The 23,975-nt window shown below is 42.7% G+C and overlaps 1 protein-coding gene and 1 pseudogene across 2 annotated transcripts; both read left to right on the top strand.

Annotated features, from left to right (window-relative positions):
* Window positions 1–8,293: 8,293 nt before the first annotated feature.
* Window positions 8,294–8,973, top strand: LOC130585527 (SHC SH2 domain-binding protein 1-like; annotated as a pseudogene).
* Window positions 8,974–11,047: 2,074 nt separating this feature from the next.
* Window positions 11,048–22,206, top strand: CDCA4 (cell division cycle associated 4). Of its 2 annotated transcripts, XM_057386064.1 has the most exons (5): window positions 11,048–11,184; window positions 11,829–12,002; window positions 14,679–14,759; window positions 16,707–16,888; window positions 17,047–22,206. In XM_057386064.1, exons 4-5 carry the CDS (start codon window positions 16,886–16,888, stop codon window positions 17,803–17,805), a joined length of 762 nt encoding a protein of 253 aa, XP_057242047.1. In that variant the 5' UTR covers window positions 11,048–11,184; window positions 11,829–12,002; window positions 14,679–14,759; window positions 16,707–16,885; the 3' UTR covers window positions 17,806–22,206. The 2 variants fall into 2 exon arrangements, with proteins under 2 accessions (XP_057242047.1, XP_057242046.1); XM_057386063.1 differs by lacking the exons at window positions 11,829–12,002; window positions 16,707–16,888 and having other exon boundaries at window positions 11,049–11,184; window positions 17,047–22,199.
* Window positions 22,207–23,975: the final 1,769 nt, after the last annotated feature.

Raw genomic sequence — 23,975 nt, 5'->3', positions numbered from 1 at the left:
AGGCCCAGARGMTACTTGGGGACCTGCAGTGGCTAAGGCCAATGGTAGGGATCCCTAATGAATTATTGGATAAGCTGMGGCCTCTTCTMAAAGGTACAGACCCTACTGCACCAATAACTATTACTAAGGACCAACAGGTGGTCTTAAGCCAGGTTGTGGACTGCGTTATAACTGGAAGGGTACACAGAAGGGACCCTGACTTGCCTATAAGCCTCACCRTATGGTGTGGGGAAAAGTATCTATTAGGGGCATTAACGCAACATCATGAGAAAACAGAAAAAACATGGGTATTGGAATGGTTGTTCCCACCATTACAGCAAAGTAAAACACTGCTCCAGAAAATTGAGATGTTAGCAGAGCTCATTAAAAAGGGCAGAGAAAGAACACTGCAGATAACAGGTGCGGAACCGTACAACATCTGGGTTCCTATGAAAAAAGACACGTTAACCTGGTACCTTAATAACAGCATGGAGCTGCAAGAAGCTCTACTAGGAGCAGGATGTGTCTTAACTACGAATAGAATTCCGGATCCACCACTGCAGTGGATGGGGCAGTGGGAGTGGATGGTTGCTAGTCCCACTGCCAAATGCGACTACAGTATTTACAGATGCGGGAAGAAAATCAAGAACTGCTGCAGTGACGTGGAAACAACAGGGACAAAGGGAACAACATATCATCGCTGCCACCGCAGAAGACTCCCTACAGACCATGGAATTAGCAGCTATGGTATGGGCTATACTCCATATAGCTGAGCCCATCAACGTTGTTACTGACTCTTTGTATGTCGCCAGTGTGTGTGAGAGAATAGAGGATGCTGCCATCCGAGAGGTGCAGAATAAAAGGTTGCAAGAACTGTTCATAATTCTGCAAAGGACRATCAGACTAYGGGAACAGGCTTTCTCCATCATTCCCATAAGAAGCCATAAATGGGACTTAGGACTGGGAGAGGGTAATGCTAGGGCCGACAGTTTGGTTTCGGCRGCCCAGGTGACGCCCATACCCCAGCAGATGCAAGCCAAGGAAGCACACTCTRTATTACATCAGAACGCCAAAGGACTACACCGAGAATTTCAGATTCCCATCAGTGARGCCAGAGCCATTATCAGAGCGTGTCCTATCTGCAGCCACCACAACGGGGGCTGTGGATTAGGACTAGGAGTCAATCCTCGCGGTCTAAAGAGCAACGAGCTCTGGCAAATGGATGTCACTCACGTGTCCAAGTTTGGAAAGATCAAATATGTTCATGTAACTATTGACACATACAGTCACTTTGTATGGGCCACAGCGCAAGCTGGTGAGAAGGCTGTCCATGTCGAGCGACATCTGTACAGTTGTTTCGCAGTCATGGAAACACCCAAGAAAATCAAGACTGACAATGGACCAGCCTATACCAGCAGGAGATTGGAGCAATTCTTGTGCCGTTGGGGGATAGAACACACGACGGGTATCCCTCACTCTCCAACCGGACAAGCCATCATCAAGAGGGCTCATGGCACCCTAAAGAAATACCTGAGGAAGTATTCCRACGTGGGAGACCCTCAGGGAAGACTATYGAAATGTCTCTTCRTTTTAAATTACTTGTGCATCTTCGGTGACAAYGAGATGCCTGCTGTCMTTAAGCACCATYGTTGGACTGATAAAGAGRAGACACYGGAAGTTTGGGTRAGATACCRAGACCCTAAGACAGGCCTTTGGCAGGAACCAGCAAAGGTGYTGTACTGGGGTCGAGGGTACCTTTGTGTTTCCTCACCCGCAGGACCCCTTTGGGTGCCTGTGAGATGGACTAGAGTAGCGATCCCCAAAGTGACTGCGCCTACATCTGCCGATAAGGAAAAGGATAAGGAARWGGATGCCACTGGTATTCCCATTTGCCCACAAGATCTACCGGATTTGTTAAAGGACTAGCAGAAGAGAYAGATGAAGAAAAGGCTGTCGACAAACCCGATAAAGTGTTGAACTGTCTTGTTAAGCTGTTTTGTTGTTCTGTTCTTGTTGCTTATCTTGCTGTTTTATTCCTGTTGTTGTTGTTGTTATATATATGTATATAGGATTTTTACTGTTGTTATATATAGAGTTTGCCTTCTGATGTGTTTCACAGTTTTGCTCTCGCAGGTTTTCGGGCTGACTTGACCCTTCCTTCCCTTTCTTTTTAAGAAAAAACAGGGGAAATGCCGTAGGCCTATGTAAGGCCTAGGCCTGGTAAGGGGAGAGAAGACCCGTGAAGGTTCTGGAACAGTCTGCACCGTTGGCCATCGTTGGCCAGCAGCCAGCAGATGCAGTAACGGTTCCAGTAGGGCCTGTCTCGAGTTCCCTCGTGGCCATGAGAACCACCAATGTAACTGTATGGCAAGGGGAGTCAGCACACGCCTCCTGCAACGGCAGAACTGCCATGTAAGGAATTATACATCGTTAGTAGAAGCCTATGAATGTTAAATTACTGTTATTCCCGTTAGAAAAAGCGTTAAGCCTAACTGCCGTCACCGTTAGGAACCGGGGGTATAAAAACTCTCCAAAGTGCGCAATAAAGTTTGAGAGCGTGCACGTTCTACCACGTCTACGAGGTCATTTCTGTGTCTCTCCCGTCTCTCGGCAAATGGTCGCTCCGACATTTACCTACTTCTTATCCTCACTTTTTTATMCTGTATTAAACAATTTTTGGTTTGTTCCTACTATAATTTATATTTTTATAGACTATGTAATTCTGCTAAGCCACCACCAAATCAACTTCAGCATAATCTGTGGTGACAGTACATTTTCCATTTAACCTATTGATTCACCAGACTCTCAAACAGAATTTGGAAACAATCCAAACACTCCAATGAGCCATCACAGTCTTCTTCTACTCTTCAAGGATCACAGACGGTCATTTGAATTTGCAGATAAAGCATTGSTTACTATATCCAGCATATTTCTCTTACTAATGCTTAATTTTATTCTCCTTGTTATTTATGATGGGTGTAAAGAAAATTACATGTCTTGTTTGGAAAATGTTGAACAACTAATGGTATCAATAGCTTGTTACTGAAATCTCAACCACCAGAATTATATTGCACATGAAACTCAGTGTTCTTATTTTTCTACATTTTCCCCTTAGATTTCATGGTCCAAATGCTTACTAATTTTAAGGCAAACTTAAAAACTAACAACTGGACCACATATTCCTAAAAGTTTTGTTGGTTTTAACTGTGCTTTTGAATTTCTCCAGTTTGCTATGACTGCAGAAATTAGTTTCCACTGGTATGGCAATTTTCAAGGATTCAGTTTCTAGGAACAGCACGGTGCCTTTTGAAAGGCTGATTTCAAGAGCAAAACACTGTAATATCAAAAGATGAAGAACAGCAAAGGTGCAAGCTGAAATCTGGCCTAAAAGATTTGAAAGCCACACTCTAATGTATGTTCAAGGATATATGAAAAAGGAATTATTCATTAACTTCTTCAGCTTGCAACCACTTCAGGCTATTTTGTTCTTCCAGTATCTGCTGTTTCAAAGGAAAGTAGAGCTGATGGGGGAGAAAAGATCCTCACATGCCCAGCACAAACACATTCATCAGAAACAGACTAGCTCCTGAGATGAAAATATGGTACGTAGCTGGCTGCAAAGAAAGGAATACCTTGTGCACTGACAGGCTGCACATGGTTTTTCAGCCTGTGGGTGCTATTTAATAGTAGATGCTTAGTTGCTATAGCAACTGTCATAGCCTATGGTATTTATGCTTAGATACAGAACACATATTTTAAGCAGCACCAGATAACATGGCACTCCAGTGTCCAAAATGTATGCTTAAAAATCCCTACTAAGAAGCAGGTGTGCTCCTGTAGTTGTTAAAAATCCTTYCTAAAGGCAACACTTGCAACAACAAAAAAAAATCTTGTCCCTCACAAATGTAAACCACAACTATTGTGATGAGCTACCTTAAAATAAAACCCCAAACAACATTCAGCACTTTAAAATCCATCTTTGCTGATGCTGGTGCATCATCTGGAGACTTTTGCTGTTTAGTCCAGTRCTTTGTCACTAGAGGTTCCTGTTGTCATTAACTTGGTATCATCCAGGCTTTGTTTCTCCCTGCTGATGTCCACAACAACACACTTCTCACCTGCCGTGGAGAACAGCTTCTCTGAATTGGCTGGAAATTGTAAATCTTCCTGAAAACACTACTTTTGCTAAATCCTGCTGGTTGAAGAGCATTAACAAATATTGTAGTGAGGGCTTTATTTTGGGGCCTTTTCTTTAAGAGGAAACTGATGGTCWCTGACTTCAACAGCTACCTGCCTGAGAAGGGTCTTTAATTCCAACAAAACCACTTCAACCAGGCAAGCTAAGAGAGTTATTGGACTAGTGAAAGCCTAGCTGCTTCCCTGTGTCCTGTTTCCACTCTATTTCCTGCAGTCAAAACATACTAATACCTCCTCTTAGCAATTTATTATTGGTTCCATAAAGCCACTAGCTAGCTTGGGTAAACACTGCAGTACTGCTTTAAGCTCATAGAGTATCTCAGTTTGTACAAGTTCTTACAAAGAACTCATTTCTTGGCTCATGTCACTCCTAATCCCCATGGCCTCCTAGTAGATAGATCAGATACCCACAGCCATAAAACCTAAGGCCTGAGGCTTGGTGGCCTGAGGCAGACAGATTTCTGCCTAAGAACAGAATGCTTTGCCATTGTTGTGCTGACAGCCACACCCCCCCCCCCCCCCATCACCTGCCTGCTCCCACTGTTCAGATTTTCAAAGCCACAGCTGAGCCAACACTGCCATATTCAGACAAGTATTAGCTGGTGCTTGGATTAGYTGGGGTGATGAGTGCTCTGACTGTGCTAATTCCCATTTTGTAAGCCGCTAACATTTGGTGCCAGCATCATTATCATCCAAAATCAAGCTACAGTTAGTCTGCAAACTTCATTCACTTACTACAAGCATTTTGGTTTGTTTTACAGGCACCAGTTGCCCTCTGTTCTTTGTCTAACCCCTCCTACAGATAGGAGCAACATCCAGGCTCAGAGCAGTGAAGGAGAAGCTTACCCACACTGTAGGCTGAGCAGAACTTCCAGCGACCTTTGGTGATCCACAAATCAACATATTGCAACAATACAAACACACTTTCTCTTACATTCAGTGCAYTGTGACTGCAGACTGCACACAATGAAGTTGTATCCTGTACCTGGCTTATGGGGCCTAGCTGAGCTGCTACTACAGGCTTWTTTCTTAAGGAACAGCCACATTTAATTATTCTTCAGCTTTTTTTCCATCCGCCTCAGGATTTTTCAGGCAAGCTCTGCTGCAGGAATGTGCCTGWCTGCAGAACGACTCAGGATTGATTCATAATAGTGCCTATCTCAGAGGTAATCAGAATTTTCCWGGTTGGGTTTAAGGGAAACAGTATACTAGGTAGGAGTGGGCCTCCTGCCCTACTCTAGAGCCAAATTAAAAAGACARACATATCTTAAATGCTTTAATCAAACAGTAATTATGAGAGAAACAATACAGACTCAGAACAAGTCCACGTTGTCTTTAGCAGGCTGAGGCAAGCAAGCTCTGTCCCCGTCCTGAACCAGTGGGATCACAGCCAAAAACTCTTCCAAACCACAGGCAGTTGTGCTGGAAAAGCAGAGCTTGAGCTAACACACCTTGTCTCTCAAAAAGACTGGCTAACCAGAGCCCAGCACTGCATTGGCGACAGCTCACAGCTTCCAGTTCAGGGCTGAGTAATGTCTGGTTTTGTTGGCGTTGTTTTGTGGTGTTTTTTTTTAATTTTTGTCTTTCAAAAGGGTAGTTTCAGCCCTGCTCCTGGACACTGAGTTTCTCTTAATTTCTGCGGGTTTATAAATATTATCCAGCTCTAAACAGCCTTCCCGTCGCAGCCAATGTGTGAAAGTCTGGCCAGCACAGCAGGGGCTGAGCAGCTTTGAGAAAGSAGCAGCAAAGCTCCCGAGGCATCAAGCACAGCCCAGCACAGGCTTGCTCCAGAAGGGAAGGAAGGGGGCTGGGCGGGAGGGAGCAGTGGCTGCTTTCCAACGCCCGTGGCACGCAGGTCACACACCAGCCGGTACCAGCCACCGCCGGAGGAAGAGGCAGGCCGGGCTCCCGGCAGAGCAGGCGGGCGGTGCGATGGCGAGAGCCGGAGCACAGCTCCCGCAGCCGCGGGTGCTCCGCYCGGGGAGGCGGCACGGCTGGAGCACACGCAGCTCGCAGGGACTGAAGCCAAGCCCGTCCTTCCACCGAGCCCAAGGCAGCTGCTTCCTAACCAAGGGAAAGGGCTCAGGGCAGGAGCTCCCCTCGACCCGGCCCTCCTGCTCTGGAGCTGGGGCTGCAGCTCAGATAACTCCCTCCATGTGCTAAGGATGGATCTGCACCTCGAGCCTGCTTGGAAAGGTCGAGACAATGCCTTCTCCTGTTAAACCAGCTCGGTGYCTCCTGTTTCAGACAAAGAGAGCATCCCATTCTTATTTTATACAGGCTGCCAGTGCTTTTAAATCCCTTCAGAACTTCCACTCGTTCTGAAGATCTTGCTGCGTGTCAGTGGGGACCCGGCTTYCCAGGAGAGATCTGCTGAGCTGATTTGCACCATTCTCCGTGTCACCCATGTTATTCATSTCCTCAGCAGGCAAGCTGCTCTGCGGTGTCTTACTAGGGGCAATGCTTCCCCATTGTCTAGGAGCTTTGGGTACATACTCTGAATTATCTTTTGATTTAAAGCTCTCCTGACGATCCTGTCCYGTAATTCCCTCACATTTTTCCTTATTTTTGTATGCAGTTACTTTCTTCTTTTCCATTTCCTTGTAAGGTTGTTTTGTAGACATCTCTTTCCAGCTCTCTTGTAAATACTTTGGGCTGTATTGTTTTGCAAAGATCTGTCCAGATTTTTGCATTTTGACTTTTCAAATTTTGTTTCTCACATATGTGAGGTGTGAGAGTTGTTTTCTGCTGAAAACAATCAAATGATGAGACATTACTAGTTTCTCAAATTTTCAAAGATCTATATAGATGATGCTATCATTAGAAAGAGCAATGCAAATGAACCTTTCGAGCTGTGATCCTCGAGGGAACAGCCTCCACAGTGTCTGGAAAGGGGCCTCCACGGTGGCTCAAGGGTTCTTGCAGGATTTGTTGTGGGAATACCTATTTGAATTCCTGCCGAGCTGGGGCTGCCGCCGGGGAGGGGCCCGGGCATGGGCTGACGGTCRGGCTCTGCTGCCTCCAGCTGTGACAGATGGAGGCCTGCGGGAACAGCAGAGGTGGCCGAGCCCAGATCTGCTCCAGGAAGATGCTGAGTGTCTGGAGTGACGGCTCCTGGAGTGACTCTGGCAGTTGTGATAAACCAGGCACTGCTTTAGGACTGTGCCCAATGAAAATGTACGTTTTCCGGATACTTTTCACACCAATCATCTTTTGTTTCATGAGCAATTTGGAGATTACCAGGATTACATCTTGGCTGACTGCATGTTAGGGATTACATTACATTTACTTATAGAATATTAGAAATTAATTGTMTAGGGTTAAGTTTAATTGTAACTTGCTTACAGTTTAGCATGAGTGGGGTCCTGCTCAAAGCTTGATGTAAGGGAACTTTAAATGAACTGTTTGTTTGCCTGGACAGCTACGCAGGGGAGTAAACAAAGACTGGGTATCTTCAGAATAAGGGTTGAGATCCTGAAGGGCCCCAGGATGGGAGAAAGGAGAAAATTAATGGCCTGTCCATGTGGACATGAGAAAGAATCCCATGAGGTGTTAGAAGGCTCCTGACCGTAGAACACTACGGGGCACAGGAAGAACGCATGAAGATCAAGTGCACAGACTATGAGGATATAAAGGCCCAGGGATTTTTTTGTTTGGGATCCCTCTCCAGAGGCACCAGCTTGAGCTGAAATAAATCTACCCTGCATCAGAAATCTTCCTTAATACTGCAGAGCTTCTAAGGTGACACAATTCACAGCTGAGTGCCTGGACAAGGTCCTTGTACCATGTGGAGGCATTTGTATGTGTGGCATACAAATGTGTTTGAGGTTCGTGTTGGGGTGGTTGGTATGGAGTACTCAGCTCTGAAAAGCAGTTGTACAACTCAGAGTCTTTTCCATGTGAGTCATGGGACAGCAGGAACCCTTGAAGCTTAAGGGACACCAGATAGCACTGTGGGAGCTATGGGTCACACATAATGAATCAGGACAATTCCACCAGACAGCACAAACTGTAGAGCATGTCAGTGCACCTGGAGGACTGGGACAGGGGGAAGGAGAAGGATGACTTGAATTACTTTGTGTAATGTGTTGAGCCTTGACTGAGGTTGCATTCTGAGAGCTGAGAGCATGTTGTGATTCTGGGCTTGTAGCTAATTGTGGTGCCGTGACTCGGATTGAGAAAAATCAGGTTTTAAAACCACGACAGGTCCGTTGTGGGGAAACCACCCTGGAGAATTGTTTGTTTCAGTGTGAAAGCAGAGGCATAACAGCACAGACATCACCCAAGCTGTTAATGAAAAACTCAGATCTATGTGATGCCAATGGTGCTGGTGTGGAAATATATCCAGGTAGCGCATGCACTCTGTTGAACAATGGCATGCACTGCTGCAAGGAGGGAATACTTTTTAAATAACTTCTTAGATGAAGATCATGATACTCCCAAAGTAACCATGGTCAATAATGTGATTCATAATAATGAAAGATGTGGTGTGGTCCTGGTTTGACCAGCGATGCTCTCTGATGTAAAGGATGCTTCAGCAGCCAGAACAAAAGGGAACATACAAGCCACCCAGTCAGGGGATGACCAGCCTGTGTAGAGGCTTCAGGCATGAACTACCTGAATGCACAGCTTCATGAGTGAGCTGAGATTTCTGAGCAAACTGAAGGCAACTATGAAATTGCAAATGAGCTTGGGGCTACTTCTACATAGAAGAGCCAGATGAAGTGACAAGAAATGACTGAGTGAACTGGAGTTACAGAAGCTGAGACAACACCACATCAAATGTTTGTCTGCTGAGGGCACCTAGTTCAAATGGAATGAGAAAGGAAGTTTTGGTACCTTTCTTTTGTGACTCCTGACTCCTACTGACATTGCAGTAACAGATTTGCACAAGATGTTCATTTCACTGCTGCTTTCCAAGGACTTAACATGTTCCAGCAGCTTTCCAAAATGTTACTAAAATGTGACAAATATATATTAACGGGATATATATTGCACGTGAAAACTTGGCTGCCTTGCTGCAAGTGTGCGTAATATAGTAGAGAACACCTAAATGCTTGCCACACAGGGACTTTTAAAGAAAAGCCTGTCAAGTGAAAGCCTAATGCTAAGACTAGTTGCAGTTGAGTCCCAAGTTATTTATCAGATCCCAAATATTGTAGTTTGATATTATGCCTTTATTTCTCAAGTGAAATACTTAATAAAGACTGGAGTTTAAATATATATATATGTATATATAAAAGAAAAAAACAATAACAAAAAGATCAGCACCAGGATCGACAGAGTTCAAGGAGCATTTGGATAATGCTTTCAAACACACGGCTGATTCTTGGGAGTCGTCCTCTGCAGGGCCAGGAGTTGAGACCTCCATAATTCTTGAGRATCGCTTCCAATTCTGGACTTTTAATGTTAAGCTGAATAGAGAAAAACATCTCTGTAGCATCATTCTTGCACAGCTTTAACTTGTGGTTTTGATCACGATGCCATGAGACTAGTAAAAAAAAAACTGTAAACGAGGAGAAATACTGCGCTTGGCAACCTGTCTTGTCCCAAAATCACATCTTGCTTTGCTATGGAAGTATTATTTCCTCCTGCTTTACTGTATGACGCCACAGCTCTGCCGTTTCCCAGCTTTTCCAACATAACTTCAGCCGCAAGCCTCGCCGATCTTCCAGCTCCAGCTGCCTATCCCGCCCTTTCTCCATTTCCTTCCCCTCCCGTTCCCGCCGCGCCCCGGTGGCGGGAGGCAGCAGCTGCCGCCTCTGCGGCTCTCGGGGAGCCCGGAGCAGCCGCCCCTCCTTCCCTCGGGCTGCTCGGAGCAGCCGGCACGTAGCTGCACGGCCGGGAGAGCGCCCGWCAGACGCTGGGGCGGCCTAAGTGGTTGCAGATGTGCGGCTGCATCGGGCTGGGGTCACAGCGGCGAGGCTTGGRGAGGGGGCTTGGCTCAGCGGGGCGGCAGCAGCTTTAGGACAGAATCAATTAGGTTGGAAAAGTCTTCTGAGATCATCGAGTCCAAATTGTGACCAAACAGGCCTTTTTCTTCAACCTTCAGTGACGGTGACTACAAGCCCATTCTCGTGCCTGATCACTTTTTCTTTGGGAAGAAATTGAATTGAGGGGCCCAGAACTGACGCAGCATTTCRAGGTGGGGCCTCACCAGTGCCCAGTATAGGGGGACKATCACTCCTCTGGTYCTGCTGGCCACACTATTTTCGGTAAGAGGCCAGGATGCCACTGGCCTACTTGCCCACCCGGGCACTCACTACTGACCCGTGTTCAGACAGCGGCGCCCTGCGGGGTGTGMGCCATCACCTCCGCCCCAAGCATGCGGCCGGGCTCGAACAGGAAATGCCACAGGCCTTGCTAATGGAGTCCTGAGGACTCCTGCCACTCCCGGGCAGCRGAGCGCCGGGGCTCCCTAGCCCTGAGGGAAGTGGCGCCTGACGGCATGGAGCACCCGAGCCGGGGMGGCCAACACTCCCTCTCCTCTCCYCTCCCCYCCCWCRCTGCAGCTGCCCGCGGGCTGCAGCGCGGCCAGGTCTAAACATGCTCCCGCCCGAGCTCGTGGCCGGGAGCCCAGATGCGCCGCAGGGCCTTGGCTGCCGTTTAAAATCGGGGCGGCCCCGCCCCGTCCCCGCCCCCGCCTCCCTCAGCCTCTCACAGCCGAGGGGAAGGGCCCGGCCGCCTTGGCAACCCCACAGCCTCCGGGGGCGGAGCCCGGGGGCGGGACAGGCTGAAGTCATGGCCAATCGCAGTGGCGAGCGACGCCTGCAAGGCTTGGAAACAGCCAATAGGAGCGATCGCCGCTCACTGGTGGGCGTGGTCTCCGGAGAAGGCCCGCCCCCGGTGGACGCCGGTCCCTTTGTGGGGTTTGACAATAAAATGGCGGGCGGGGGGAGGTGGGGCCGCTTGGCCCCGCCCGTCCCTCAGGCGCGGAGCGGGAGGTGAGGCGGGAGCGGAGCGGGCGTTCCTGTGCGGGCGACCGGCGGCGACAGCAGCGGCAAGACGGTGAGTGCAGTGGGCTGGGTCGGGTTGGGCTGGGTCGGACCGCGGGAAGCCCGTGCCGGCGGTACCCGTGGAGGGGACGGAGTCGATTCAAAATGGCGGCGGGAGCGTGTGGCGATGAGTAACCGCCGGGAACTCAGAGCGCACCGGGGCGGGCGGGACAGGGGGCCCGTTCCGCACTCCTTCTCCTCTCGGACCCTTCCGCAGCCGTGCTCAGTCATTGTCCGCGCCTCCCCCGGGCACCTCGCTGCCCTCCCACCGCCGGGGAGCTCCCCCTCGCTCCCCGCCCCGGTCCCGCCTCTCCCCCCGGCTCTGCGGGCTCCCCCCGCTCAGCGTTCCCGGCCCCCGTCTGCGTTTCCACGAGTTCTGTCCCAGCTGCCCAGCCAGCCCTTCTCCGGCTTTTGGAACCCCTTCGCAAATCCCTCGAGTCCCGGAGAGGTGCCTGCCAGMCCCTACACCCCGGGGGTGGGCAGACCCTGGTGCTTTATAGGGGCCTTTGTTCCGGTCAGAACAGCGATGTTTCTAGCCCCACCAGCCCTCTGCTGAGTCTGAATCCCACCTTGTACCTCGACACCACCATATGCGCACACGTGCGTTGGCTAAAGAGGAGTAGCTCTCTTTCCGTCTTTTTCTACTCTGTTACACAGAGCTTTGGTTTCTTCCCACGGTTCTTAGAAAAGCCAGTGTTGGAGTGGAGAGGATTAGAGTGGTAGAGTGGAGATACGGCTCCTTCTTGCCTTCCCCTGCTAACCATCATCATTGTAATTACGGCTGTACAAAAAGTAGCACTGTGCTTCATTGAACCTCCAGCACTGGCCTAGGTAGGTCTTGTCTGCTTTCTCCTAAAGATAAGCACTGCTTTAATTCCCAATCTTCTCTGTTACCCCAAATAATGGGAAGCAGCTTTTTTTCCTTAAGTACTTAACTATATCTTTGGCAGCGCATCACTGTATGAGTCTGAATTGAGTGTGAATCTGGAATGTGTGAAGTTGATGCTCTAATAAGAATTGGATTAAATTTCAAGAACCTTATTTGTAAAGTAGACTGGGAATTCGTCTATCCTAAAAGCAAAACTTGTAATGAACTACATAATACTGTGTTTCTATTAAAAAAAAAAMMMMAMAAAAAMMCACCAAAAGCATAAAAAATCTATGTCCTAGTGCATTAGGTTGCAGCTCGCTGTTGTCTCCTTGACAGCATTTTCTTTTTTTTTATGGCTGTTTCAAGTAGCAGTTTAGTTGAACACACAAAGTTTGGGCTCATGACACTGGAACAGCAGTGGAAGAAAGGARATGATGTAGTTAGTCCAGGTACTGCCGCTTGGACTGAGAAAGATATGGCTTGAAATTACCTGGGGGTTGTTGAGCAYCTTGGCTCTGAAGCAGCAGCAGTCGTGCTCTGATGTACCAAAAGGTTTTACACAATGGCTAATGCATTGTTGAGTATGTTAATATGTAAATCACTAGGAGAAGGTACTTAGATACTAATTAATTGCGTTTCAAATTTAGCATTCTCTTGAGATGAGTGCTTGTTGGTGATAGTGCAGAGAAGTCTGCGGGAGGTCATTTGTTTGCAAGGTTTTAATTGAGTTTGATAATGGCTATGAAGTAAATATGCTTTTTCTGAGAACTTGGTTTCTGAGGTGCACATGTATTCCAGTTCATAGAACCCGAAGAAATGGCTGCTGTGATGGATGTATTCTTCAAGTTTATACTAACAGAGGTCCACGTGGTTTGGTTATTGCCCTAGGGAAGAGCCTGGAATCACATGCAGCAGGTTTTACATGTTATTATATTGCATGGGAAAACTTGCCTTCTGTAGTATTTAAAATAGATCACAGACTGGACTGGTCTGCCAGCATCCCCTGACATTTAGTTTGTGGATGTGATAATGGCTCTTTTACCAAGAGCTCACAGCAACGGTCAACTCCTGTATTGTCCCCTGTTTTGGGAGGCAAATGGCCACAGCCTCTTCCTCTAAAATTGTCAGATATACCAAATAGCATCAGAAAAGATTTCTATTTGTTTTTCGCATGACTGCACCATATTTACCTGTAGTTATGGGGAGTGGGGATATGTTTGGTAGGTTTTTCCTTGATTGGGTTTTTTTAAGTTAAGTTTATGGACTTGTCACTTGGCCTCCAAWAAAGTAGAAATTCTGGGATTCAAATAATTACCAAACACAGGCTCTCAAAGAGATCACGTTTCATTTACAGAATGTTTTGAAAGTATACCTGGGGAGCAAAAACTTCTGACTTTCATAGTGTCATGAAGTGTTTCTTCAAAAGAGGAACTAGTTCATTGACTTGATATGGTGTCTGACTAAAATTGTAGTTCAGATGCCTTAAGATACTGTTTTTAAAGTTGCTGTGAGTGCAATTCATAAAATAAAATGAGACTATGAGTTGGTTGAAGAACAGTTTCCATGACATAACAGCATTTAGTCTGCATATCTGCRATCAAGTAAAAAGATTTTGGCTTGAGAATGCTAAAGGTGGTTTTTTTTTTCCCATTGTGATATTATAACAAGTATGCAGCTTCTTGAGGAAAAACACGTTTTCTGCACTTCCACATGAAGTCCTTTGCCAGCTGTCTTCACCCCACATTTGAGAGCAGACAATCTTGAAAAATGKTTTATTACGACACAAAACAGAAAACAAGAATAGATGCTCATGTGCATCCTCATAGTGCATTTCTTTTCTAGATATGCACTTCAGTTGCAGACAAGGAACTGTCTTGTACTGCACAGACATGTCTAGAAAAGTAKCTGAATTGTTTTCATAGTTTGTTATAAAGGTTTCTGTAGCCTGTTAAAACAGCATTCTTTTTAGTTTCATAAATTAAGGGAATTGTTGCATGTGATGGAAAGTTGTATTTGATATATCAAATCTTACTTTGCTTTAAATGTGTTTTAAAAATTCAGCTATTTTAGTTAAAGCAGTKTAATTGCTGTTGTTACTTTTGTTATTGTCATCTTACAGAGTAAATCTTAGTCACAAAGATTTTGTACTGGTAAAGGAAAATTCTCTCATGTTTTGCTATGTTTCAGTTTTGTGTTTGTGCCAGCTCATTTTCTCTAGATGCTACAGAGATATGGKTTGTACAGCAAATGTGTAAAGTAGTAGTTTTGTAATAGAAGTAAGGGAGAGCTTCTTTCATTAACTTTTGTTTGTGCACACTTAATCTTTGATRCTCATATGAAAAATTTCTATTTGTTCTTTAAATGGCAAAGGTGTAGGCATAAGGGAGAGGCTGGTCCAAAGGTCAGGGCAATAGCCTAGGACTTGGAATTAAACTGGCATTTTCCTTCTGCTGCAGTTTTTGGATGTATTGTTGGGCAAATCACATTTGTGCTTTAGTTGTGCATTGGGTTTAACAGTACTATTCATGTTTGTGGCAATGATGCTCACATCATGCAAGATAGAGATACTGAAGCAAAACTATTTTGTTCTGAATCTCCTGTCTTTACCTGACATCCTGCTTCCCTGTGCTTGGTAGGTGGTGCTGTCACTTTTACTGTATGGACTCTTGCTCAGTAGCATGGGAGAAGAGGAAGGACTGCATCAAACACAATTACTGGTAAGTCACTCTTTGCTTCTTAAATGGATCTGTAACCTGGTACTTTGTACAGTCATGAGAACAGGATGACAAAGAACTGGCTTTAAGGTGTAAGATACTAGTTGAAAGCATGTTTTAGAAAAAAAATYCAGTGAATGATGTGAAAGGTTTACCTTTAAGAATCCATAAGTGTTCTTCCTCTGCTTCTAGGAGCCCAAATGTGTGTGATGTACTGAGGTTTTCAGGTTTTCTCTTGTGTTCTATTGATGTGCCTTAGAAGGCATTTAAATGCCAAATTATAGATGTATGAAAACCAGGTTAAGATTCAATTGAAGTTTTAATTACTCTTCACCAGAATGTAAGTTGAAATAAAAGAAGCTTCAAACTCTGCACAGTGTTTAATATTTGATGATGTAATCATCCATGGTTTGTACACAGTCCCAAAAGATGTTTCTAGAGGTCATTTCACATGGCGAGGAGGGTCTGTTCAGAAATACTGTAAATACCAGTGTAGGGAAAATTAAATAGGCTATACAAAGTTTGCAGGGATATCTAAAAATTTGGAAAAGGAACTATCAARCAACAATGTGCTTTGTATGTAGTAGGAATAATGCAAATATGTTATGTTTCAGGATAAAATTTTAAAAGAAACATCCAAAATACTTAATAGATTGCTAATCCATGGATCRCTTTTAAGAAGTTATAAAAAATGACCATAGGACCAAATTAATTCTATATTGTAGTCTTTGCACATTATTATTTCTAAAGAGCTTTGTGCCTTCAGTGGAAAGAAATCTTTTAAGAGTCGGCAAATCCCAAAAAAGGTTATTTCATGGATATATACAGCAATGTAACAAGTGTTACACAGAGTCAGACCAAATGTTTAACTAGCTAGTGTGCTATCCCCAGGTTTTCACAGTAGATAAGCATGTAATATATTTTGAAAGGAACACTGTTGTTGCCCTTTGATGGATTTTTAGTGACTCTGAAAAAGCTGAGAGAGAATTCATTGAAAATATGTGGAATGTACCATAGCAATCAGAAAAGCAAGTCAGAGTTTAGGGCTTATCGAGGAAAATGGGAAATGATATAGAAAGACACTGCAATAGTATTTTGGTTTTATCAGCTTTTAGTTGAAAAACTGTTTTGTTTGAGTCACTACTCTGAAAAAAAATACCCAAGTAATGGGCAAACAGGAATTCTAAGGACGGAATACTTAGAAGGGAAATAAGAAGAATWAATGTGAAGATCAGGTACTAATTTTTATTTGCAGCCCATTTTTTATTAGACTAAAAGAAGTGATATATACTGCATTTTAAAAATAAAGTTTCTTTGTATTTCAAGGGATCATCTGAAATATTTGCCAGTGCACTGTTGTCAAAATTAGTGCAATTCAGAAGATGAGCGGAGGGTGGTACTTGAGAGGCATGCCTTGGAAAATTCAGCAAGGGATTTTAGGTGTGAATACTGAAAAMGTTCATGCAATCCATGTACTTTTAGCTGGTGAACCTAATAGGAATATGGGAATTTTGCTATCTTACAGTCAACTGGGAAAGGAGTACAGAAGGTCCATACAGAGGATGACTGTGACTATCCTTACTGGACTTGCCCAGTTCTTATTGGAATTACGCAGTTCACTTACGCAAGGAAGGGAACCAGAAGGACTGCTTTGGGCACCTCCACTGACTATTTCAAGTCACATGGAACAAATCTAGATATCATTCTCTTCGTAGCCAAAATAAGCTATCTTTTCACATATGCTGCCCATGATTTTTTTTCTTAATTTTACTCTGTTTGGCACTTTAATGTTCTGGAGGGGTCAAATCTTTTAAAGATGGTGTGCCAGGTTATATTTTTATTTCCAAAATTAGAAGTTAAGCATGCCTGTAGAAACTCGGGAGGAGCGAGGAGAAACTGCCTCTCCAATAGGTGAAATACAGCCGCTGAGATGTTTGCTTCTGTGCGAAGCAATGGCTCCTGGCTTTCCATCAAGTGTGGAATTTAATGGGAGCCAGGAGCTGGGAGCCCSTGCCTCTCTCCGATGCCATGCCTTGTGGACCTGCTCACCCCTGGTTCCCGAATGTCGCCTTTGGGACCCGGTCCATATGTTCCTGACCCCTGTTGTACCACACTGGCCATTCTAGAACATGGTATGACAATTCTGATGTTTCTATCTTAAAAGAATTTGCTTTTTAATAAAAGATTAAAGTTTGCTGTTCTGTTTTTTAGTCTCCTTTTTTTCCCCCCCTCCCTCTTGAGATGTTTATGTTGTACATGATTTTCGTTTATTTGGATTTTTTGTTAACAGGACACAATGTTTGTGCGAGGATTAAAGAGAAAATGTTTTGATGGTGAAGAAGATATTGAAGGGACTCTGGCTGGCATTAAGGCTGTTCCTTCCTATAATCTCCAGCGGCAGTCGCTTTTAGATATGTCCTTGGTTAAACTGCAGCTGTGTCACATGCTGGTTGAACCCAACCTTTGTCGTTCGGTACTTATAGCCAACACGGTACGGCAGATCCAAGAGGAAATGACTCAAGATGGGACTTGGCAGATGATAAATGCACAGAATACAGGGCAGGCATCCCTGGATCGTCTTGTTTCAACAGATATCCTCTGCCGTTCATCTAGGGATCAAGCTGAGGGAAAGCATGTTCCAGCCTATGGTACTTTCAATAAAGAYTTTGAGAGTGACCAGGCACAAGATGGTTCAGAAACTATGTCAACAGCCTCTTCAGTGCAAGCGCCAAGAAACCTGCAGAGCAATATGTGGGAAGAAATGGAGAATCCACAAGAAAATAAAGGAAACTTTCAAAAATCTTTAGATCAAATATTTGAGACACTGGAGAATAAAAGTCCTAATTCTGTTGAAGATCTGTTTTCAGAAGTTGACAATTCTTACTATGAYCTTGATACTATGTTAACAGGCATGATGACCAACACAAAAATGGGACATTGTGATAGTCTTGAAACATTTTCTTCTCCAACAAATACAGCTTCTAACTCCAATTGTAAATCTGATCTGAATGACCTCGATCATATTGTGGAAATCCTTGTTGAATCCTGAACCTCCTTGTGTAGGAGGTAAAGATCTGCTAATGGCAAGAAAAKACTTGAGAAAGGAATTTCCAGTTTGTTCTATCAAATCTGCACGAGTATTTTACAAATATCTATATGTTATATAGATAAATATATTAAGAAGCACTTCATATTGCAAAATAGTGTTAACTCTTAAAGTTAACCTGCAACTTGTAGTGTAATAATCTGATTTATTGTCCACTGAACTGTAAGTACATACGGTAAATGTTCCCGTGTTTAGGGTCCAAGGCTGTTGAAATTGGGTTCCTTATACCAATTTGTTTTAGCCTTTGATGGATATCCTCAGTGAGAGGGATTCTCTCACCTCACACTTCTCCCATAAAAATGGTAATAAACAGAGAGAGAAGTTGGATAACTGGTTTCCTATTTTTCTCCGGTTTCCACTTTGTTACACCACAAAACTCCTACCATATCTGCTGCTTCTGTTTTAAGTCGCTACATGGCTCTTAAAGAGCAGTATGCAATAGTTCTTGTTATCCTTGCTAGCTTCCTCTGGGTTTTGCTACAATTTTTACTTCAAAAATAGTTTTAAAGTGTTTATTGGTGTTTAGATTTTTCCAGGTATTTTCCTAAAATATATTTTTTACTACAGATGCTGTGTCAGCTGCTAACTTCATAACTTTTGATCATATTTGCAGTTGATGTATTTTTTGCAAGATTTTCAAAAAGGGATGTTTTTTTACCATGAGCTAYTCAATGTAGTTCAGTAAAGTGTATGTAAATGTAAATATACAATTTTATACTTTGCATTAAAATGTAAGAGCTGTTTTCATGATTCTGTTTTATAGAGTAGTACTTTACTAAATTGAGAATTGTACATTTATGCTTTTCATGCCCCACATACTTGAGTATCATTATAGGAAGAGCTTTGATCCAACTAGATAAAATTACATTTAATTCATTTCAGACCATACCTTTTGTTAACTACAAACCTACGTGATGTAGGTTTTTATTTATGTGTATTTATATGTAAATGTCATCAACTGAATTGTTTATCATTGAAGTCTACCATCAAATATTTGTTTATATGGGATAACTATCTTGCACTAATTACTACAAAAGTGTTATTATAGCGGCCTTTAAATCTCATTGGTTGGTGTTTCATGATGTCTTGTCATAATTAATATGCTCCACTCTTACCAAGAGTTTCCTCTTGGCTTTTTTTTAATAACAAAAAATAATACAACATGGGATGGTGGTCTTTTTCTTCCAGCACATGCGGTTTAGAGTGTATGTAACTAAGCTTCTTCCTATGAAACCTTTTTKGGGGAAAGGGATAATTCAAGTATAGCATATTATTTTATAAAATAACAAATGTTTACCATCAGAAATGCTATTGGGAAAAAAGCCCCAAGTTGGCAGGGAGTAGGGAAGGGGGAAAATTTGAATTGGTTTCTGGAATGTGTTGGCCGTGGCTGAGCCAGGGTCAACATCTGTCAATTGATTGTTTTCTGTGGATCTGAACCAAGCATGCTGAACATGAAAAGAGAACCTTGCTGTGTCTGACAGAGTCTGCCTTCCCTTGAGTGACCTTACCTATGATGCAGATTCTCAAACCTGGAAAGGGAATGGAAGGTGGGGGTTCCAAGAGGGTGTTGAAAACATTTGAGTATCACCTCAAGAATAAGGAGACCACTGAGCTTAGGTGCTTTAGAATCATTTGCTTTGAGGAAAAAATTACATAATTTTGTGAAATTTTTCAGACTCCACAGTTGAATGCGTATTGACTCCATCTTACAGAGCCACACATTTGGTATGAATCTAAAGTGAATTGGAAAATGTTTCTTTGTATTAAACTTGGCATAAGATAATATGTAGTTGCTGTAGTAGTTAAACTTTGCTTTCTCACTTAAACCTTCATTAATAACTTCATGTTAAAGGACAAAATAGCACATAGGCACTTGAAAGTTCAGTCCRTGGGATATATCCAGACCAAAGAGAAGCCAATACTACATGTTGTAATTGAAAAATCACTCAAAGGTAWTGCAGTAATAAATGCGGATTCAGGAGGATCCAAATATAAATAYAAACTCTCACATCTCACAGTGAAATAACTCTGGCTTATTCGGTAGTGTTTGATGGAGTATCAGAGATTCCTTCAAAAATAAATCCACAGGTAATTTTTCTTGATGTTTTTCTGTGTGTGCACCACTGAATTGGACAGCAGATGCCTTAGAGTAAAACAGAAATGTTTTCAGAGTTTTGTAAAGGCAACATCAGCATTGATTTGAATGACTAATATCTTCTGTTCCTCTGGGAAACTTACCCAAAACTGCTCTGAAATGTAGTTTAAAACCCACAGGTTTGAGCAATTGTGGGTATTCTCYTCTGCCCCCACACCTTCCATTTTCATTAAATGAGCAATTTCATGTCAAGATATTTTAAAAGTGGTCTTCTCCACCTCCTTAGTGTGCATCAGTCTGCATGTTACAGATAGGAATCAGTATAAATTGTTCATAACTGTTAAACTGTGTATGCCAAATGCACATGTGTGTATTTTTAACTCTATACTTTATTACTTTAGTACAAAGCATCTAGCAGGGTGCGTTCCCTTACTGAGGAAGCTGTGTCTATTTTAAAACAATTTATAGACACTACTTGGCTTAACAGGAAAGGTGTTAGGTAAGCATGCATTTATCGAGTTAAGCATTTAAACAGAAATACATATATATATATATGTATATATATCCTGTTTTATTACATTTTTAAAACTTACACCAAATCTTAATGCTTTTACAAGCCTAGTACCKTGGCTCAGCACATGTAAGACTTGGTATTGCTGAAACTTGCAGTCACCATGTGTGCTTGCAACTGGTTTGACTTTGCAGAGACCAGTTTGTAACAGCAGCTTGTCTCCTTATAGCTTTAATAACATGTTTCAGTCTAATTCATTTTTTCATGCTTCACTTCTGGTGAAAAAAGAAAAATAAGAAGAAAGGAATAATTAAAAAAGCTTTCTTTTCTAACTGCCATTGCTATTTTTTGTTACTCTAAAGAGAGATTGGTTAAATATGCATCACTTAAAGGTTAAGACAGTATGTTTCGCCTCTATGTGATCCTCTAAAATACTGAGAGACAYCAGAAATTAAAGGATGCCTGTATGGTGAATTCTGAATGACTTAGTGAGCCTTTACTACAAATGGTAAGAAATGATACTTGCTGGTGGGGATTTTTTAAATTTCTACATGTAAATGGAAAATTAAAAAAAAACTTAGCCTCTTAAATTAGGAAAGGCTTCTGACAGATTCTGTTGCCACTTCTAACAGGCTTTTTTTCAGTTTTTGCTCCTAGGGAAGARTTGTGGAGCCTGCATGGCATCAATGCCGTGTGTGAAATAAGGCTGTTGGTCTGCCTAGTTTCACTGGGCTCTAGACCTGTGCAAAAGAAAGCACTGTCAAGCACATAGCTAATATCCAATCTGCTTCCTTTACAGCTAACATTGAGTATCTGTCCCCCTCTACCTCTGTGCCTATGGTTTTATTTCTCCTTTYCCCCTGCCTGAAAATCAGAGCTTCTGGAGCTCAGGCATTCAGCAAAGGCAAGAAGTGCAAGGATCCAGGCTGCTGTAACAAGGGTTTGTCTGCTTATTGCTTCTCTGTTTGTGTGGTGTTTGTTGATTTCCTTTAACCCCCTCTTTCTSCCACAGCTCTGGGACTTTGTCTAGCAAAACACATTGCCTGTCTCTATGAATATAGCTATATTTGCCTAAGGGACAAATTTGGTCAGTGAAGAGAGAATCAGGTCTTTGAAAAGCACCTTTCCTGACCAGGCTTTCTTGCAGGCCAGCAGTGAAGGGTTTCAGCCTGGAGCAGGTTAGGGATTCACACGTGAGCTGAGCCCTCAGAGTGACCAGGAATTACCTGTTTTTGAACCCGTCATTAGTTTTTTGAAGTCTTGGGAACGTCTGGGTTGCTTTAGTAAGCATTTTAAAAGGCATTATTGCAGATTGACTGAGAGTATAGTTTAATATTGTAACTAGCAGACTGTTACGGATTTTTTGTGTCTCAGAATATTGATATGTGTGACTGTTTTACAGTCCTGTCTTATAAGTAAACAAACTGTCAAAAGCTAGAATGAAAAATATCTGACCCATTTGTTTTCTGACATCTATGACAAGACAAATAAAAATTACTTCTGTTCAAAGTGAAAGTATGCTTGTGTCTCAGGCCTAGGATGTATAAACCCATGTGCAAAAAAACCCAAGACGGATGATGACAAATTTCGTTTGCTCACCAGTTCTTAAATGAGTGTGTGTGATTTCACACTGACTAATACTRAGAGTACAAAGCCACCAGGTTTCAAAGAAATGAAATAAACATCTTGGGAACATACRTATATTTTGTCAATCTGGCTTATCAAATACAAGCTTTTGCAAGGATTGTCTGAACTTCTTTTGGTGTCTCTTGCAAAGCTGACAGTTTACATAAATTTTCCTAATTTTTTCCAAGGAATTTTCTCAGAGGTGAAATCCCATTGAATGATTTGTCAGGAAAGAGACTTCAGATGTTTGTAGTGTCTTAAAAAAAAAAAAAAAGCTAGTGAAAAATACTAGATTTTCATTATCTGACATGATTTTCATAAATTTGTATGGTAGCTCTTTCTTAAAAAAAAAAACCGAAACAATTACTCATTTGCTTAACCAACATTCCCCCCAAATGAGTGGTTGATGACCTGACGAATTATAGTGGTAAATGTTTATGCATGACAAACGTGTCAACAGGAAAACCTAATGCTAGAGGCCACTTGGCATTGCCAGGGAAACATTTCAGTAATTTCAATTGTCATCTTTTTAGGGAACAGTAATTGAAGATACAGGTGATTACATGACTTCTTGCAAAAACAGAATTAAACAGAAATTGTATCTATCTCCATGTATGCTGTATTTGAAAGTCCCCTAGGAGCTTGTGGGAAGTGTAGGTATGTATTGCAATAGTAAAATGCTGCAGCAAAGGAATATACTGTATATAATATTTTTTAGTTTACAGACAAGATTTGGAGAGGAAATCAAGAAAAATACTAAACTTCAGCCTGGGATTGTGCAAGCTTAYGAAACAGGACTTCTAAAGGGAAGACGGTATGTTGATAAAAAACTCAAAAACCAAGAGTTTAATACTTAAAGGAAAAACAAAACCCAGTATTTGTAACAAATTCACTTTTCTGTGTTTGAAATCATTACTGAGAGAGGCTAAATGTTAAAGTACTGGGTGTTAGGATTATTTTGTCCATTGAGCTGACTGAAGTTTAAGACACAATTGTTGAGTGGTTAATTGTTTAAATTGAAGCTTGGTGCCATGGTTTACTTTAGGGACTGTGCTTTRTTTGAAAGGTATAGGGGGAAAGTGCTTTTCTCCTGTAAATTGTGATTCTTTTGACAAAAGAGAACAATGGATAATTTCCTACCCTGGATAATTTCCTATTCTGAGAAATATTCAGTAAGGTGGTTTTAGGTTTTGTAATAACCATCTTGTGTCAGCTTTTTCAAATTAACTTGAGTAGGTGTAGGATTAGTTTGTTCACAGAGGCTTTACCACCAAAAAGAGGTGGTAAAGCTAGCTGGGCTTTAGTGCTGTGTGCTCTGCATTTCTCACTTCCCTATGGAAATATGGCATATGGGGTCATTCTGCCATTTGGCTTTAGAATAGCGAATTCATTTCAATCAAATCTGGCAGATCTCAGAGTCACTACATTTTTASAATTTTTCTAAGTGTGGAGATATCAGAAGAAAACAGCATTCTGTACTGATATCCAGTAATCCAGATAAGGGAGAGACAAAAGTTTCCAGGCATGAGACCAGCTTCAATTAGAGCTCGTACCTTAGATACAGAGGTAATTAATCACAGGCATAAATCCATAGGAGAGCAGTCTTCATTAGTTCTGTGTTCCTGGAACCAGTTTTTTGAATAGATGCCTAGTATGAAGGTAAGAAGAAGTAGCAAACCTCCAGTGTTCCTTTCAGATGAGTTATACAGAGACCTTGATTGGTTGGGGGTTGGGTTTTTTCACGGTTTATGTGAAATTCGCTGCAAAAGCAAATTCACTGCTCTTGAGAATGGCATCCTGGCCTGTTGCAGTGGCTATAGTCATACTGAAAGGCCATGTTTAAATSATTAAAAAATCATATGCCATCCTCTGTTTGCC

Source organism: Malurus melanocephalus, unplaced genomic scaffold, assembly GCF_030028575.1.
Source record: "Malurus melanocephalus ecotype Western Australia unplaced genomic scaffold, MMel_1.1 scaffold_905, whole genome shotgun sequence".
Taxonomy (NCBI): Eukaryota; Metazoa; Chordata; class Aves; order Passeriformes; family Maluridae; genus Malurus; species Malurus melanocephalus.
The sequence above is the reverse complement of the archived record's forward strand: the minus strand, read 5'-3'. Positions and strand labels throughout refer to the sequence as shown.